At 46.2% G+C, this 16425-nt stretch overlaps 1 protein-coding gene and 1 long non-coding RNA gene across 3 annotated transcripts in view; both read left to right on the top strand.

Annotated features, from left to right (window-relative positions):
- LOC118380878 (integrin alpha-V-like) overlaps window positions 1-16425 on the top strand; it is an 88293-nt gene that overhangs the window by 62861 nt on the left and 9007 nt on the right. Inside the window, exons 23-27 of the mRNA XM_052492591.1 lie at window positions 1007-1112; window positions 2792-2956; window positions 4020-4151; window positions 4867-4980; window positions 9944-10054. Of these exons, the coding sequence (XP_052348551.1) occupies window positions 1007-1112; window positions 2792-2956; window positions 4020-4151; window positions 4867-4980; window positions 9944-10054 (628 nt within the window). The remainder of the gene's footprint in view (window positions 1-1006; window positions 1113-2791; window positions 2957-4019; window positions 4152-4866; window positions 4981-9943; window positions 10055-16425) is intronic.
- LOC127914939 (uncharacterized) lies at window positions 10065-16423 on the top strand. Of its 2 annotated transcripts, none has more exons than XR_008089522.1 (3): window positions 10065-10358; window positions 10755-11364; window positions 11583-16423. It is a non-coding gene; the product is annotated as an uncharacterized LOC127914939 (long non-coding RNA). The 2 variants fall into 2 exon arrangements; XR_008089521.1 differs by having other exon boundaries at window positions 10065-10401.

The raw sequence follows: 16425 nt of genomic DNA, 5'->3' as shown, positions 1-16425 counted from the left end.
TCTACCATCTCAGTAGAGACAGTACCCATGTGTTACCTCTACCACCTCAGTAGAGACAGTACCCATGTGTTACCTCTACCATCTCAGTAGAGACAGTACCCATGTGTTACCTCTACCATCTCAGTAGAGACAGTACCCATGTGTTACCTCTACCACCTCAGTAGAGACAGTATCCATGTGTTACCTCTACCATCTCAGTAGAGACAGTACCCATGTGTTACCTCTACCACCTCAGTAGAGACAGTACCCATGTGTTACCTCTACCACCTCAGTAGAGACAGTACCCATGTGTTACCTCTACCATCTCAGTAGAGACAGTACCCATGTGTTACCAGCTCAGTAGAGACAGTACCCATGTGTTACCTCTACCAGCTCTTAGGACAGTCCTGTTGGGGATATCTTATTTTATATCTGGGAATTGTATAATGTTACTGGATGTTAGGAACAGTGGGTTAACTGCCTGTTCAGGGGCAGAACGACAGATTTGTACCTTGTCAGCTCGGGGGTTTGAACTCGCAACCTTCCGGTTACTAGTCCAACGCTCTAACCACTAGGCTACATCAACCACCAATCCACAGAATGTGGATCTCTAACCCTTCTCTTCTTCTCTCCCCCTTCTCTTCTTCTCTTCATCTTCGTTCTCCTCTCCCTTCTCTTCTCCCTCCCTCCCTCCTCTCTCTCCCCTCCCTCTTCTCTTCTCTCCCCCTTCTCTTCTTCTCTCCATCTTCGTTCTCCTCTCCCTTCTCTTCTCCCTCCCTCCCTCCTCTCTCTCCCTCCCTCTTCTCTTCTCTCCCCCTTCTCTTCTTCTCTCCATCTTCGTTCTCCTCTCCCTTCTCTTCTCCCTCCCTCCCTCCCTCCTCTCTCTCCCCTCCCTCTTCTCTTCTCTCCCCCTTCTCTTCTTCTCTTCATCTTCGTTCTCCTCTCCCTTATCTTCTCCCTCCCTCCCTCCTCTCTCTCCCCTCCCTCCCTCCCTCCCTCCCTCTTCTCTTCTCTCCCTCTGCTGTAGGGTGTCCGCCCCAGACCAGGTCTTCCTGCCTGTTGCCAACTGGCAGCCTAAAGAGAACCCTGTCGTAGGAGACGACATCGGCCCACAGATACTGCATGTCTATGAGGTCAGTGTTCTGCTTGTATAGACAGAGTATGTCCTGTCTATATGGAGAACTGTGGGGTAATATAATGTCCTGTCTATATGGAGAACTGTGGGGTAATAGAATGTTCTGTCTATATGGAGAACTGTGGGGTAATAGAATGTCCTGTCTATATGGAGAACTGTGGGGTAATAGAATGTCCTATTTGTATGTGGAGAACTGTGGGGTAATAGAATGTCCTGTCTATATGGAGAACTGTGGGGTAATAGAATGTTCTGTCTATATGGAGAACTATGGGGTAATAGAATGTCCTGTCTGTATGTGGAGAACTGTGGGGTAATAGAATGTCCTGTCTATATGGAGAACTGTGGGGTAATAGAATGTCCTATCTGTATGTGGAGAACTGTGGGGTAATAGAATGTCCTGTCTATATGGAGAACTGTGGGGTAATAGAATGTCCTGTCTATATGGAGAACTGTGGGGTAATAGAATGTCCTGTCTATACAGTATGGAGAACTGTGGGGTAATAGAATGTCCTGTCTATACAGTATGGAGAACTGTGGGGTAATAGAATGTCCTATCTGTATGTGGAGAACTGTGGGGTAATAGAATGTCCTATCTGTATGTGGAGAACTGTGGGGTAATAGAATGTCCTATCTGTATGTGGAGAACTGTGGGGTAATAGAATGTCCTATCTGTATGTGTAGAACTGTGGGGTAATATAGTGTCCTGTCTATATGGAGAACTGTGGGGTAATAGAATGTTCTGTCTATATGGAGAACTGTGGGGTAATAGAATGTCCTGTCTATATGGAGAACTGTGGGGTAATAGAATGTCCTGTCTATATGGAGAACTGTGGGGTAATAGAATGTCCTGTCTATATGGAGAACTGTGGGGTAATAGAATGTCCTGTCTATATGGAGAACTGTGGGGTAATAGAATGCCCTATTTGTATGTGGAGAACTGTGGGGTAATAGAATGTCCTGTCTATACAGTATGGAGTACTGTGGGGTAATAGAATGTCCTGTCTATATGGAGAACTGTGGGGTAATAGAATGTCCTATCTGTATGTGGAGAACTGTGGGGTAATAGAATGTCCTGTCTATATGGAGAACTGTGGGGTAATAGAATGTCCTGTCTATATGGAGAACTGTGGGGTAATAGAATGTCCTGTCTATATGGAGAACTGTGGGGTAATAGAATGTCCTGTCTATATGGAGAACTGTGGGGTAATAGAATGTTCTGTCTATATGGAGAACTGTGGGGTAATAGAATGTTCTGTCTATATGGAGAACTGTGGGGTAATAGAATGTCCTGTCTATATGGAGAACTGTGGGGTAATAGAATGTCCTGTCTATATGGAGAACTGTGGGGTATTAGAATGCCCTATTTGTATGTGGAGAACTGTGGGGTAATAGAATGTCCTGTCTATACAGTATGGAGTACTGTGGGGTAATAGAATGTCCTATCTGTATGTGGATTGAATAAATGGGTTTGAGTATAAGGTGCGTATCACGTAGATTGAATAATTGGGTTTGAGTATAAGGTGCGTATCATGTGGATTGAATAATTGCCAAATACAGAGTGTTCCAATACAGCCCATAAATGATTGAGGGAAGCGTTTCTAAACGAGTTCAACAGGGAAGACATTTTGTTTTACCTGGTACACGTTGTTACTAAAAACGCTCTTGTTTCTGTTCCAGTTGCGTAACAGAGGTCCCAGTACCTTCAGCAAGGCCATGCTGGACATCGAGTGGCCCTACAGGTTCAACAACGGCTCTCTGCTCTACATCACTAAACTAGAGGTGGACGGAGATGGAGGCATGAACTGCAGTACAGACATGGAGATCAACCCACTCAATGTCTCAGTACGTCATCGTATCCTCTCTACCTTTCTCTTGTGTTCAGCCCAGACCCACTCAATGTCTCAGTACGTCATCGTATCCTCTCTACCTTTCTCTCGTATTCAGCCCAGACCCACTCAATGTCTCAGTACGTCATCGTATTCTCTCTACCTTTCTCTCGTATTCAGCCCGGACCCACTCAATGTCTCAGTACGTCATCGTATCCTCTCTACCTTTCTCTCGTATTCAGCCCAGACCCACTCAATGTCTCAGTACGTCATCGTATCCTCTCTACCTTTCTCTCGTATTCAGCCCAGACCCACTCAATGTCTCAGTACGTCATCGTATCCTCTCTACCTTTCTCTTGTGTTCAGCCCAGACACTTTTCCTGCGTCTGTCCTTTCTTGAAATTGTTACCTTCATGGATTTGAAAGTACTGGTAGAGGAAACTCTAGTCTAGCCCATGAAAGAACTGGTGGAGGAAACTCTAGTCTAGCCCATTAAAGAACTGGTAGAGGAAACTAGTCTAGCCCATGAAAGAACTGGTGGAGGAAACTCTAGTCTAGCCCATTAAAGAACTGGTAGAGGAAACTAGTCTAGCCCATGAAAGTACTGGTAGAGGAAACTCTAGTCTAGCCCATGAAAGAACTGGTAGAGGAAACTAGTCTAGCCCATGAAAGAACTGGTGGAGGAAACTCTAGTCTAGCCCATGACAGTACTGGTAGAGGAAACTCTAGTCTAGCCCATGACAGTACTGGTAGAGGAAACTCTAGTCTAGCCCATGAAAGTACTGGTAGAGGAAACTCTAGTCTAGCCCATGAGAGTACTGGTAGAGGAAACTCTAGTCTAGCCCATGACAGTACTGGTAGAGGAAACTCTAGTCTAGCCCATGAAAGAACTGGTAGAGGAAACTCTAGTCTAGCCCATGAAAGAACTGGTAGAGGAAACTCTAGTCTAGCCCATGCTTACACCAATCCAACGCGTAAATGTGGTGAAAACTATAGGAGTACACAATACGGAAGCAAGGACACATAATTAGGATGTCATCCTCTCTGTGGTAAACAATACTTCTCTCCTTCTCTTCTAGAACCCTCTATCTGGAGAGAAGAACATCACCTCTCCAAGTGGAGGAGGAGACAGGACAGAGGGGAGGAACAGGAACCATGTCCACCGCAGAGAGCTGGAGAGGAAGGAGATGGAGGGAGACCTGGAAACTCTGGTACCGTCTCTACGCCGCCTGGCTACTGTACAACAGAGTCGGGGGCCAATTTTTATCATTGAAAAAGCAATGGGAATTTCAGTTTACATCCTGAATTGACTCTAAACAAATCATACAGTAGCAACTAAACTCAGCAACAACAAAAAAGAAACGTCCCTTTTTCAGGACTCTGTCTTTCAAAGATAATTTGTAAACATCTAAATACATTCTCAGATCTTCATTGTAAAGCGTTTAAACACTGTTTCCCAAGCCCTTGTTCAATGAACCATAAACAATTAATGAACATGCACCTGTGGAACAGTCGTTAAGACACTAACAGCTTACAGACGGTAGGCAATTAAGGTCACAGTTATGAAAACTTAGGACACTAAAGAGGCCTTTCTACTGACTGAAAAACACCAAAAGAAAGATGCTCATCTGCGTTAACGTGCCTTAGGCATGCTGCAAGGAGGCATGAGGACTTCAGATGTGGCCAGGGCAATACATTTGACCCCCCTTTGTTCAGGGACACATTATTCAATTTCGGTTAGTCACATGTCTGTGGAACTTGTTCAGTTTATGTCTCAGTTGTTGAATCTTGTTATGTTCATACAAATATTTACACATGTTAAGTTTTCTGAAAATAAACGCAGTTGACAGTGAGAGGACGTTTCTTTTTTTTTTGCTGAGTTGACATAGATGGAGGAGATCAGTGATTGTGTGTGTCTTCTGTCAGGACTGTTCCAAGGTCCAGTGTCTGAAGATCCGGTGCCAGGTGGGCCGTGTGGAGAGAGGTCAGAGTGCTATCCTCTACATCCACTCCAGGCTGGGGGTGGCCACCTTCCTCAAGGTGAGACTCCTGACTGTTATGCTCTAGACGTACTAGCCTGGTGTCCTAGGTTAGATACGGTACTGGCCTGGTGTCCTCGGTTAGATACGGTACTGGCCTGGTGTCCTAAGTTAGATACGGTACTGGCCTGGTGTCCTCAGTTAGATACGGTACTGGCCTGGTGTGCCCTAGGTTAGATACGGTACCGGTACTGGCCTGGTGTCCTAAGTTAGATACGGTACTGGCCTGGTGTCCTAGGTTAGATACGGTACTGGCCTGGTGTCCTAGGTTAGATACGGTACTGGCCTGGTGTCCTAGGTTAGATACGGTACTGGCCTGGTGTCCTAGGTTAGATACGGTACTGGCCTGGTGTCCTAGGTTAGATACGGTACTGGCCTGGTGTCCTCGGTTAGATATGGTACTGGCCTGGTGTGTCCTAGGTTAGATACGGTACTGGCCTGGTGTCCTAAGTTAGATACGGTACTGGCCTGGTGTGCCCTAGGTTAGATACGGTACTGGCCTGGTGTGCCCTAGGTTAGATACGGTACTGGCCTGGTGTCCTAAGTTAGATACGGTACTGGCCTGGTGTCCTAAGTTAGATACGGTACTGGCCTGGTGTGTCCTAGGTTAGATACGGTACTGGCCTGGTGTGTCCTAGGTTAGATACGGTACTGGCCTGGTGTCCTAGGTTAGATACGGTACTGGCCTGGTGTCCTCGGTTAGATACGGTACTGGCCTGGTGTGTCCTAGGTTAGATACGGTACTGGCCTGGTGTCCTAGGTTAGATACGGTACTGGCCTGGTGTCCTAAGTTAGATACGGTACTGGCCTGGTGTCCTAAGTTAGATACGGTACTGGCCTGGTGTCCTAGGTTAGATACGGTACTGGCCTGGTGTGTCCTAGGTTAGATACGGTACTGGCCTGGTGTCCTAGGTTAGATACGGTACTGGCCTGGTGTGTCCTAGGTTAGGTACGGTACTGGCCTGGTGTCCTAGGTTAGATACGGTACTGGCCTGGTGTCCTTGGTTAGATACGGTACTGGCCTGGTGTCCTCGGTTAGATATGGTACTGGCCTGGTGTGTCCTAGGTTAGATACAGTACTGGCCTGGTGTCCTAAGTTAGATACGGTACTGGCCTGGTGTGCCCTAGGTTAGATACGGTACTGGCCTGGTGTCCTAGGTTAGATACGGTACTGGCCTGGTGTCCTAGGTTAGATACGGTACTGGCCTGGTGTCCTCGGTTAGATACGGTACTGGCCTGGTGTGTCCTAGGTTAGATACGGTACTGGCCTGGTGTCCTAGGTTAGATACGGTACTGGCCTGGTGTCCTAGGTTAGATACGGTACTGGCCTGGTGTCCTAGGTTAGATACGGTACTGGCCTGGTGTGCCCTAGGTTAGATACGGTACTGGCCTGGTGTGCCCTAGGTTAGATACGGTACTGGCCTGGTGTGCCCTAGGTTAGATACGGTACTGGCCTGGTGTCCTAGGTTAGATACGGTACTGGCCTCGTGTCCTCGGTTAGATACGGTACTGGCCTGGTGTGTCCTAGGTTAGATACGGTACTGGCCTGGTGTCCTAGGTTAGATACGGTACTGGCCTGGTGTCCTAGGTTAGATACGGTACTGGCCTGGTGTCCTAGGTTAGATACGGTACTGGCCTGGTGTCCTAGGTTAGATACGGTACTGGCCTGGTGTGTCCTAGGTTAGATACGGTACTGGCCTGGTGTCCTAGGTTAGATACGGTACTGGCCTGGTGTCCTAGGTTAGATACGGTACTGGCCTGGTGTCCTAGGTTAGATACGGTACTGGCCTGGTGTGTCCTAGGTTAGATACGGTACTGGCCTGGTGTGTCCTAGGTTAGATACGGTACTGGCCTGGTGTCCTAGGTTAGATACGGTACTGGCCTGGTGTCCTAGGTTAGATACGGTACTGGCCTGGTGTCCTAGGTTAGATACGGTACTGGCCTGGTGTCCTAGGTTAGATACGGTACTGGCGTCCTAGGTTAGATACGGTACTGGCCTGGTGTGTCCTAGGTTAGATACGGTACTGGCCTGGTGTCCTAGGTTAGATACGGTACTGGCGTCCTAGGTTAGATACGGTACTGGCCTGGTGTCCTAGGTTAGGTACGGTACTGGCCTGGTGTCCTAGGTTAGATACGGTACTGGCCTGGTGTCCTAGGTTAGATACGGTACTGGCCTGGTGTGTCCTAGGTTAGATACGGTACTGGCCTGGTGTCCTAGGTTAGATACGGTACTGGCGTCCTAGGTTAGATACGGTACTGGCCTGGTGTCCTAGGTTAGGTACGGTACTGGCCTGGTGTCCTAGGTTAGATACGGTACTGGCCTGGTGTCCTAGGTTAGATACGGTACTGGCGTCCTAGGTTAGATACGGTACTGGCCTGGTGTCCTAGGTTAGATACGGTACTGGCCTGGTGTCCTTGGTTAGATACGGTACTGGCCTGGTGTCCTAGGTTAGATACGGTACTGGCCTGGTGTGTCCTAGGTTAGATACGGTACTGGCCTGGTGTGTCCTAGGTTAGATACGGTACTGGCCTGGTGTCCTTGGTTAGATACGGTACTGGCCTGGTGTCCTTGGTTAGATACGGTACTGGCCTGGTGTCCTTGGTTAGATACGGTACTGGCCTGGTGTCCTAGGTTAGATACGGTACTGGCCTGGTGTCCTAGGTTAGGTACGGTACTGGCCTGGTGTGTCCTAGGTTAGGTACGGTACTGGCCTGGTGTGTCCTAGGTTAGATACGGTACTGGCCTGGTGTCCTAGGTTAGGTACGGTACTGACCTGGTGTCCTAGGTTAGGTACGGTACTGGCCTGGTGTCCTAGGTTAGATACGGTACTGGCCTGGTGTCCTAGGTTAGATACGGTACTGGCCTGGTGTGTCCTAGGTTAGATACGGTACTGGCCTGGTGTGTCCTAGGTTAGATACGGTACTGGCCTGGTGTCCTTGGTTAGATACGGTACTGGCCTGGTGTCCTTGGTTAGATACGGTACTGGCCTGGTGTCCTAGGTTAGATACGGTACTGGCCTGGTGTCCTAGGTTAGGTACGGTACTGGCCTGGTGTGTCCTAGGTTAGGTACGGTACTGGCCTGGTGTGTCCTAGGTTAGATACGGTACTGGCCTGGTGTCCTAGGTTAGGTACGGTACTGACCTGGTGTCCTAGGTTAGGTACGGTACTGGCCTGGTGTCCTAGGTTAGATACGGTACTGGCCTGGTGTCCTAGGTTAGATACGGTACTGGCCTGGTGTGTCCTAGGTTAGATACGGTACTGGCCTGGTGTGTCCTAGGTTAGATACGGTACTGGCCTGGTGTGTCCTAGGTTAGATACGGTACTGGCCTGGTGTGTCCTAGGTTAGATACGGTACTGGCCTGGTGTGTCCTAGGTTAGATACGGTACTGGCCTGGTGTCCTCGGTTAGATACGGTACTGGCCTGGTGTCCTAGGTTAGATACGGTACTGGCCTGGTGTCCGAGATGTGTTTGTGCTGTATCATACATCCACCTTGCCCACCTTCAATTTGGTTCCTAATGTGTTAGTACCTCCATGTTTAATCTGTCCAATATGAAATGCAGTTTTCTGTTTGAAGACATTTTGCTACAGTTTGCCCAAATGAACACAAACCTTGTTGGAACATACTGTATGTTTGGTATACGCTGTACAGGTTAGGGCTCGCGAGTTGCGCAGCGATCTAAGGCACTGTATTACAGTTTTTAGAGGCGTCACTACAGAACCTGGTTCGATCCCGGGCAGTATCACAACCGGCCGTGATTGGGAGTCCCATAGGGCGGCGCACAATTGGCCCCAGCGTTGTCCGGGTTTGGCCGGTGTAGGTCGTCATTGTAAATAAGAATTTGTTCTTAACTGACTTGCCGATTTAAAGTAAAAACTATAGTCCTAGATCGTGGTAAATGACGACAACCGTATGAGTTGACAAGACTGGACTGGGACCACTCGGCGAGCTACATGGGACAAAACTAGGAAAGCTTGCTATGTTGGCTACCTTTTTTTGAAAAAGACTAAATGTCTGATGAGAGGTATAGATGAGTGTGTTTCTCTGTGTCCAGACTGAGAGCCAGAACCGATCGTTCACCGTGATGATGAGAGGTATAGATGAGTGTGTTTCTCTTTGTCCAGACTGAGAGCCAGAACCGATCGTTCACCGTGATGATGAGAGGTATAGATGAGTGTGTTTCTCTTCATCCAGACTGAGAGCCAGAACCGATCGTTCCCGTGATGATGAGAGGTATAGATGAGTGTGTTTCTCTTCATCCAGACTGAGAGCCAGAACCGATCGTTCCCCGTGATGATGAGAGGTATAGATGAGTGTGTTTCTCTTCGTCCAGACTGAGAGCCAGAACCTATCGTTCACCGTGATGATGAGAGGTATAGATGAGTGTGTTTCTCTTCGTCCAGACTGAGAGCCAGAACCGATCGTTCACCGTGATGATGAGAGGTATAGATGAGTGTGTTTCTCTTCGTCCAGACTGAGAGCCAGAACCGATCGTTCACCGTGATGATGAGAGGTATAGATGAGTGTGTTTCTCTTTGTCCAGACTGAGAGCCAGAACCGATCGTTCACCGTGATGATGAGAGGTATAGATGAGTGTGTTTCTCTTCGTCCAGACTGAGAGCCAGAACCGATCGTTCACCGTGATGATGAGAGGTATAGATGAGTGTGTTTCTCTTCATCCAGACTGAGAGCCAGAACCGATCGTTCCCCGTGATGATGAGAGGTATAGATGAGTGTGTTTCTCTTTGTCCAGACTGAGAGCCAGAACCGATCGTTCACCGTGATGATGAGAGGTATAGATGAGTGTGTTTCTCTTCGTCCAGACTGAGAGCCAGAACCGATCGTTCACCGTGATGATGAGAGGTATAGATGAGTGTGTTTCTCTTCGTCCAGACTGAGAGCCAGAACCTATCGTTCACCGTGATGATGAGAGGTATAGATGAGTGTGTTTCTCTTTGTCCAGACTGAGAGCCAGAACCGATCGTTCACCGTGAGATCCTCAGCTTCCTTCAGCGTCATAGAGATGCCTTATAACAAGAACCTGTTGCCTGAGCTGCCCTCCAACACTACTACGGTGAGTCACATGAAGCCATCATAAACCAGGTCTGTATCTAAAATGACTGCAGCCATTATATATATATCTCACGACTGTTGACCAGAGCCCATAGACCAGGGTTCCCCAATAGGGCATGACTGAGTATACAAAACATTAGGAACACCTGCTCTTTCCATGACAGAGACTGACCAGGTGAATTCAGGTGAAAGCTACGATCCCTTATTGATGGCACCTGTTAAATCCACTTCAGTCAGTGTAGATGAAGGGGATGAGACGCAGGTTAAATCCACCAATCAGTGTAGATGAAGGGGATGAGACGCAGGTTAAATCCACCAATCAGTGTAGATGAAGGGGATGAGACGCAGGTTAAATCCACTTCAGTCAGTGTCCAGGTTAAATCCACTTCAGTCAGTGTAGATGAAGGGGAGGAGACGGGTTAAATCCACTTCAGTCAGTGTAGATGAAGGGGAGGAGACAGGTTAAATCCACTTCAGTCAGTGTAGATGAAGGGGAGGAGACGGGTTAAATCCACTTCAGTCAGTGTAGATGAAGGGGAGGAGACAGGTTAAATCCACTTCAGTCAGTGTAGATGAAGGGGATGAGACGCAGGTTAAATCCACCAATCAGTGTAGATGAAGGGGAAGAGACAGGTTAAATCCACCAATCAGTGTAGATGAAGGGGATGAGACGCAGGTTAAATCCACCAATCAGTCCACAGGTTAAATCCACCAGTCAGTGTAGATGAAGGGGAGGAGACAGGTTAAATCCACTTCAGTCAGTGTAGATGAAGGGGAGGAGACATGTAGATGAAGGGGAGGAGACATGTAGATGAAGGGGAGGAGACATGTAGATGAAGGGGAGGAGACAGGTTAAATCCACCAATCAGTGTAGATGAAGGGGAAGAGACAGGTTAAATCCACCAATCAGTGTAGATGAAGGGGAGGAGACATGTAGATGAAGGGGAGGAGACATGTAGATGAAGGGGAAGAGACAGGTTAAATCCACCAATCAGTGTAGATGAAGGGGAAGAGACAGGTTAAATCCACCAATCAGTGTAGATGAAGGGGAGGAGACAGGTTAAATCCACCAATCAGTGTAGATGAAGGGGAGGAGACAGGTTAAATCCACCAATCAGTGTAGATGAAGGGGAGGAGACAGGTTAAATCCACCAATCAGTGTAGATGAAGGGGAAGAGACAGGTTAAATCCACCAATCAGTGTAGATGAAGGGGAGGAGACATGTAGATGAAGGGGAGGAGACATGTAGATGAAGGGGATGAGACGCAGGTTAAATCCACCAATCAGTGTAGATGAAGGGGGAGGAGACGGGTTAAATCCACCAATCAGTGTAGATGAAGGGGAGGAGACGCAGGTTAAATCCACTTCCTATCAGTGTAGATGAAGGGGAGGAGACAGGTTAAATCCACTTCCTATCAGTGTAGATGAAGGGGAGGAGACAGGTTAAATCCACCAATCAGTGTAGATGAAGGGGGAGGAGACGCAGGTTAAATCCACCAATCAGTGTAGATGAAGGGGAGGAGACGCAGGTTAAATGCTTTGAGACACCTAAGACATGGATTGTCTATGTGTCCCATTCAGAGGGTGAATGGACAAGACACAAAAGATTTTAAGTGCCTTTGAAAAGGGTGTGGTAGTAGGTGCCAGGCGCACCAGTTTGTGTCAAGAACTGCAACGATGCTGGGTTTTTCACGCTCAACAGTTTTCCGTGTGTTTCAAGAATGGCCCGCCACCCAAAGGACATCCAGCCAACTTGACAGAACTTTGAGAAGCACTGGAGTCGACATGGACCGGCATCCCTGTGGAACGCGTTCGACACCTTGTAGAGTCCATGCCCTGTCGAAATTAGGCTTTTCTGAGGGTAAAGGGGCGTGCAATTCAATATTAGGAAGGTGTTCCTAATGTTTTGTACACTCTTGTGTATTTTCTATTTGTATAATTTTCCTTCTTAGACATAAGAAATTATTATAATTTAGTAAATCTGTTCCCAAATATTCCCCCGCATAAATAGTCATATGTGATCATATCCCCTCGTTATCAAGGGTTTGAAATTATTCCGTTTTTCTCTAATTCTATATCTGTTTGGGATTCTTGCGGTCAGTTTGCAAATGATTTACAACTATGTGTTCTGACCATCCGCTCAAGGAAAAAATCTGCCCACTGCTGAATGTTATTGGGCGACCCCTGCCTGGGTCCTGAATGATTTGTTGTGGCTGGCTGGCTGGCTCAGAGCCCTGGGTCTGAACCCCGCCCTGTGCAACTGGGTCCCGGTCTTCCTGACTGGCTTCCCCCTTTTTCCTCCAAACATAACGATGGCCAAGGTAGGCAACAGCACCTCCACTACACTGATCCCTTAACACGGGGGTCCCACAAGGGTGTGTGCTCAGCCCCATCCTGTACACCCATGATTGTGTGACCTCAAAACGCCTCCAACTCGATCATTAAGTTTGCAGACAACACAACAGTTGTAGGCCTGATGACGAGACGGCCTACGGGAAGTGGGGGCCCTGGCAAAGTGGTGCCAGGAAAATAACCTCCAACAAAATGATCGTGGACTTCAGGAGACGGCAGAGGGAGCGTGCCCCTAGCCACATCGACGGGCCGCAGTGGAGAAGGTGAAAAGCTTTGAGTTCCTCAGTGTATACATCACCGACCAACTGAAATGGTCAACCCACAGAGACAGTGTGGTGAAGAAGGCGCAACAGCATGGTATGGCAACTGGACCAACCGCAGGCCTCTCCAAAGGGTGGTGCGGTCTGCCCAATGCATCACCGGGGGCAAACTGCCTTCCCTCCAGGATACCTACAGTACCCGGTGTCACAGGAAGGTCTAGAATATCATTAAGGACCTCAGCCACCTGAGCCACGGCCTGTTCACCCCGCTACCATCCAGAATATCATTAAGGACCTGAGCCACCTGAGCCACGGCCTGTTCACCCCGCTACGATCCAGAAGGCGAAGGCAGTACAGGTGATGCAAAGCTGGGTCAGAGAGAAGCCTGTTTATCAGTCTATCTCAAGGTCATCAGACTGTTAAACATTTACCACTAGCCGGCCTCCACCCAGTTCCCTACCCTGAACTTTAGTCATTGTTACTAGCCGCCTACCACTCGGTACTCTTTCCTGCGCCTTAGACTGCTGCCATATGTACATAAACATGGAAAACTGGTCACTTTAACAATGTTTACATACTGTTTTACCCTCTTCATATGTATATACTGTATTCTAGTTCATCCTGTATAACTACTGCTGTCTACTTCATATGTATATACTGTATTCTAGTTCATCCTATATAACTACTGCTGTCTACTTCATATGTATATACTGTATTCTAGTTCATCCTATATAACTACTGCTGTCTACTTCATATGTATATACTGTATTCTAGTTCATCCTATATAACTACTGCTGTCCACTTCATATGTATATACTGTATTCTAGTCATGGTTCATCCTATATAACTACTGCTGTCTACTTCATATGTATATACTGTATTCTAGTTCATCCTATATAACTACTGCTGTCCACTTCATATGTATATACTGTATTCTAGTTCATCCTATATAACTACTGCTGTCTACTACATATGTATATACTGTATTCTAGTCATGGTTCATCCTATATAACTACTGCTGTCCACTTCATATGTATATACTGTATTCTAGTTCATCCTATATAACTACTGCTGTCTACTTCATATGTATATACTGTATTCTAGTTCATCCTATATAAATACTGCTGTCTACTTCATATGTATATACTGTATTCTAGTTCATCCTATATAACTACTGCTGTCCACTTCATATGTATATACTGTATTCTAGTTCATCCTATATAACTACTGCTGTCTACTTCATATGTATATACTGTATTCTAGTTCATCCTATATAAATACTGCTGTCTACTTCATATGTATATACTGTATTCTAGTTCATCCTATATAACTACTGCTGTCCTCTTCATATGTATATACTGTATTCTAGTTCATCCTATATAACTACTGTTGTCCACTTCATATGTATATACTGTATTCTAGTTCATCCTATATAACTACTGCTGTCTACTTCATATGTATATACTGTATTCTAGTTCATCCTATATAACTACTGCTGTCCACTTCATATGTATATACTGTATTCTAGTTCATCCTATATAACTACTGCTGTCTACTTCATATGTATATACTGTATTCTAGTTCATCCTATATAACTACTGCTGTCCACTTCATATGTATATACTGTATTCTAGTCATGGTTCATCCTATATAACTACTGCTGTCTACTTCATATGTATATACTGTATTCTAGTCATGGTTCATCCTATATAACTACTGCTGTCCACTTCATATGTATATACTGTATTCTAGTCATGGTTCATCCTATATAACTACTGCTGTCTACTTCATATGTATATACTGTATTCTAGTTCATCCTATATAACTACTGCTGTCTACTTCATATGTATATACTGTATTCTAGTAATGGTTCATCCTATATAACTACTGCTGTCCACTTCATATATACAGTGGGGCAAAAAAGTATTTAGTCAGCCACCAATTGTGCAAATTCTGACTTAAAAAGATGAGAGGCCTGTAATTTTAATCATAGGTACACTTCAACTAACTAACTATTTTTTTAAAAATCCAGAAAATCACGTAGGATTTTTTATGATTTTCTTTGCAAATTATGGTGGAAAATAAGTATTTGGTCAATAACAAAAGTTTATCTCAATACTTTGTTATATACCCTTTGTTGGCAATGACAGAGGTCAAACGTTTTCTGTAAGTCTTCACAAGGTTTTCACACACTGTTGGTGGTATTTTGGCCCATTCCTCCATGCAGATCTCCTCTAGAGCAGTGATGTTTTTGGGTTGTTGCTGGGCAACACGGACTTTCAACTCCCTCCAAAGATTTTCTATGGGGTTGAGATCTGGAGACTGGCTAGGCCACTCCAGGACCTTGAAATGCTTCTTACGAAGCCACTCCTTCGTTGCCCGGGCGGTGTGTTTGGGATCATTGTCATGCTGAAAGACCCAGCCACGTTTCATCTTCAATGCCCTTGCTGATGGAAGGAGGTTTTCACTCAAAATCTCACGATACATGGCCCCATTCATTCTTTCTTTTACACGGATCAGTCGTCCTGGTCCCTTTGCAGAAAAACAGCCCCAAAGCATGATGTTTCCACCCCCATGCTTCACAGTAGGTATGGTGTTCTTTGGCTGCAACTCAGCATTCTTTGTCCTCCAAACACGACGAGTTGAGTTTTTACCAAAAAGTTATATTTTGGTTTCATCTGACCATATGACATTCTCCCAATCTTCTTCTGGATCATCCAAATGCTCTCTAGCAATCTTCAGACGGGCCTGGACATGTACTGGCTTAAGCAGGGGGACACGTCTGGCACTGCAGGATTTTGAGTCCCTGGCGGCGTAATGTGTTACTGATGGTAGGCTTTGTTACTTTGGTCCCAGCTCTCTGCAGGTCATTCACTAGGTCCCCCCGTGTGGTTCTGGGATTTTTGCTCACCGTTCTTGTGATCATTTTGACCCCACGGGGTGAGATCTTGCGAGGATCCCCAGATCAAGGGAGATTATCAGTGGTCTTGTATGTCTTCCATTTCCTAATAATTGCTCCCACAGTTGATTTCTTCAAACCAACTGCTTACCTATTGCAGATTCAGTCTTCCCAGGCTGGTGCAGGTCTACAATTTTGTTTCTGGTGTCCTTTGACAGCTCTTGGGTCTTGGCCATAGTGGAGTGTGACTGTTTGAGGTTGTGGACAGGTGTCTTTCATACTGATAACAAGTTCAAACAGGTGCCATTAATACAGGTAACGAGAGGAGGACAGAGAAGCCTCTTCAAGAAGAAGTTACAGGACTGTGAGAGCCAGAAATCTTGCTTGTTTGTAGGTGACCAAATACTTACTTTCCACCATAATTTGCAAATAAATTCGTTAAAAATCCTACAATGTGATTTTCTGGATTTTTTTTCTCGCATTTTGTCTGTCATAGTTGAAGTGTACATATGATGAAAATTGCAGGCCTCTCATCTTTTTAAGTGGGAGAACTTGCACAATTGGTGGCTGACTAAATACTTTTTTGCCCCACTGTAATTAGGGGACCCTGCAATAATGAATGGTTTGTTGTGGCTGGTAATATAATTAGGGGACCCTGCTATAGGGTCCTGAATGGTTTGTTGTGGCTGGTAATATAATTAGGGGACCCTGCTATAGGGTCCTGAATGGTTTGTTGTGGCTGGTAATATAATTAGGGGACCCTGCTATAGGGTCCTGAATGGTTTGTTGTGGCTGGTAATATAATTAGGGGACCCTGCTATAGGGTCCTGAATGGTTTGTTGTCTCATTGTGTATTATATC

Source organism: Oncorhynchus keta, chromosome 34 (assembly GCF_023373465.1).
Source record: "Oncorhynchus keta strain PuntledgeMale-10-30-2019 chromosome 34, Oket_V2, whole genome shotgun sequence".
Lineage (NCBI taxonomy): Eukaryota > Metazoa > Chordata > Actinopteri > Salmoniformes > Salmonidae > Oncorhynchus > Oncorhynchus keta.
This window is presented reverse-complemented; position numbering and strand designations above follow the sequence as displayed.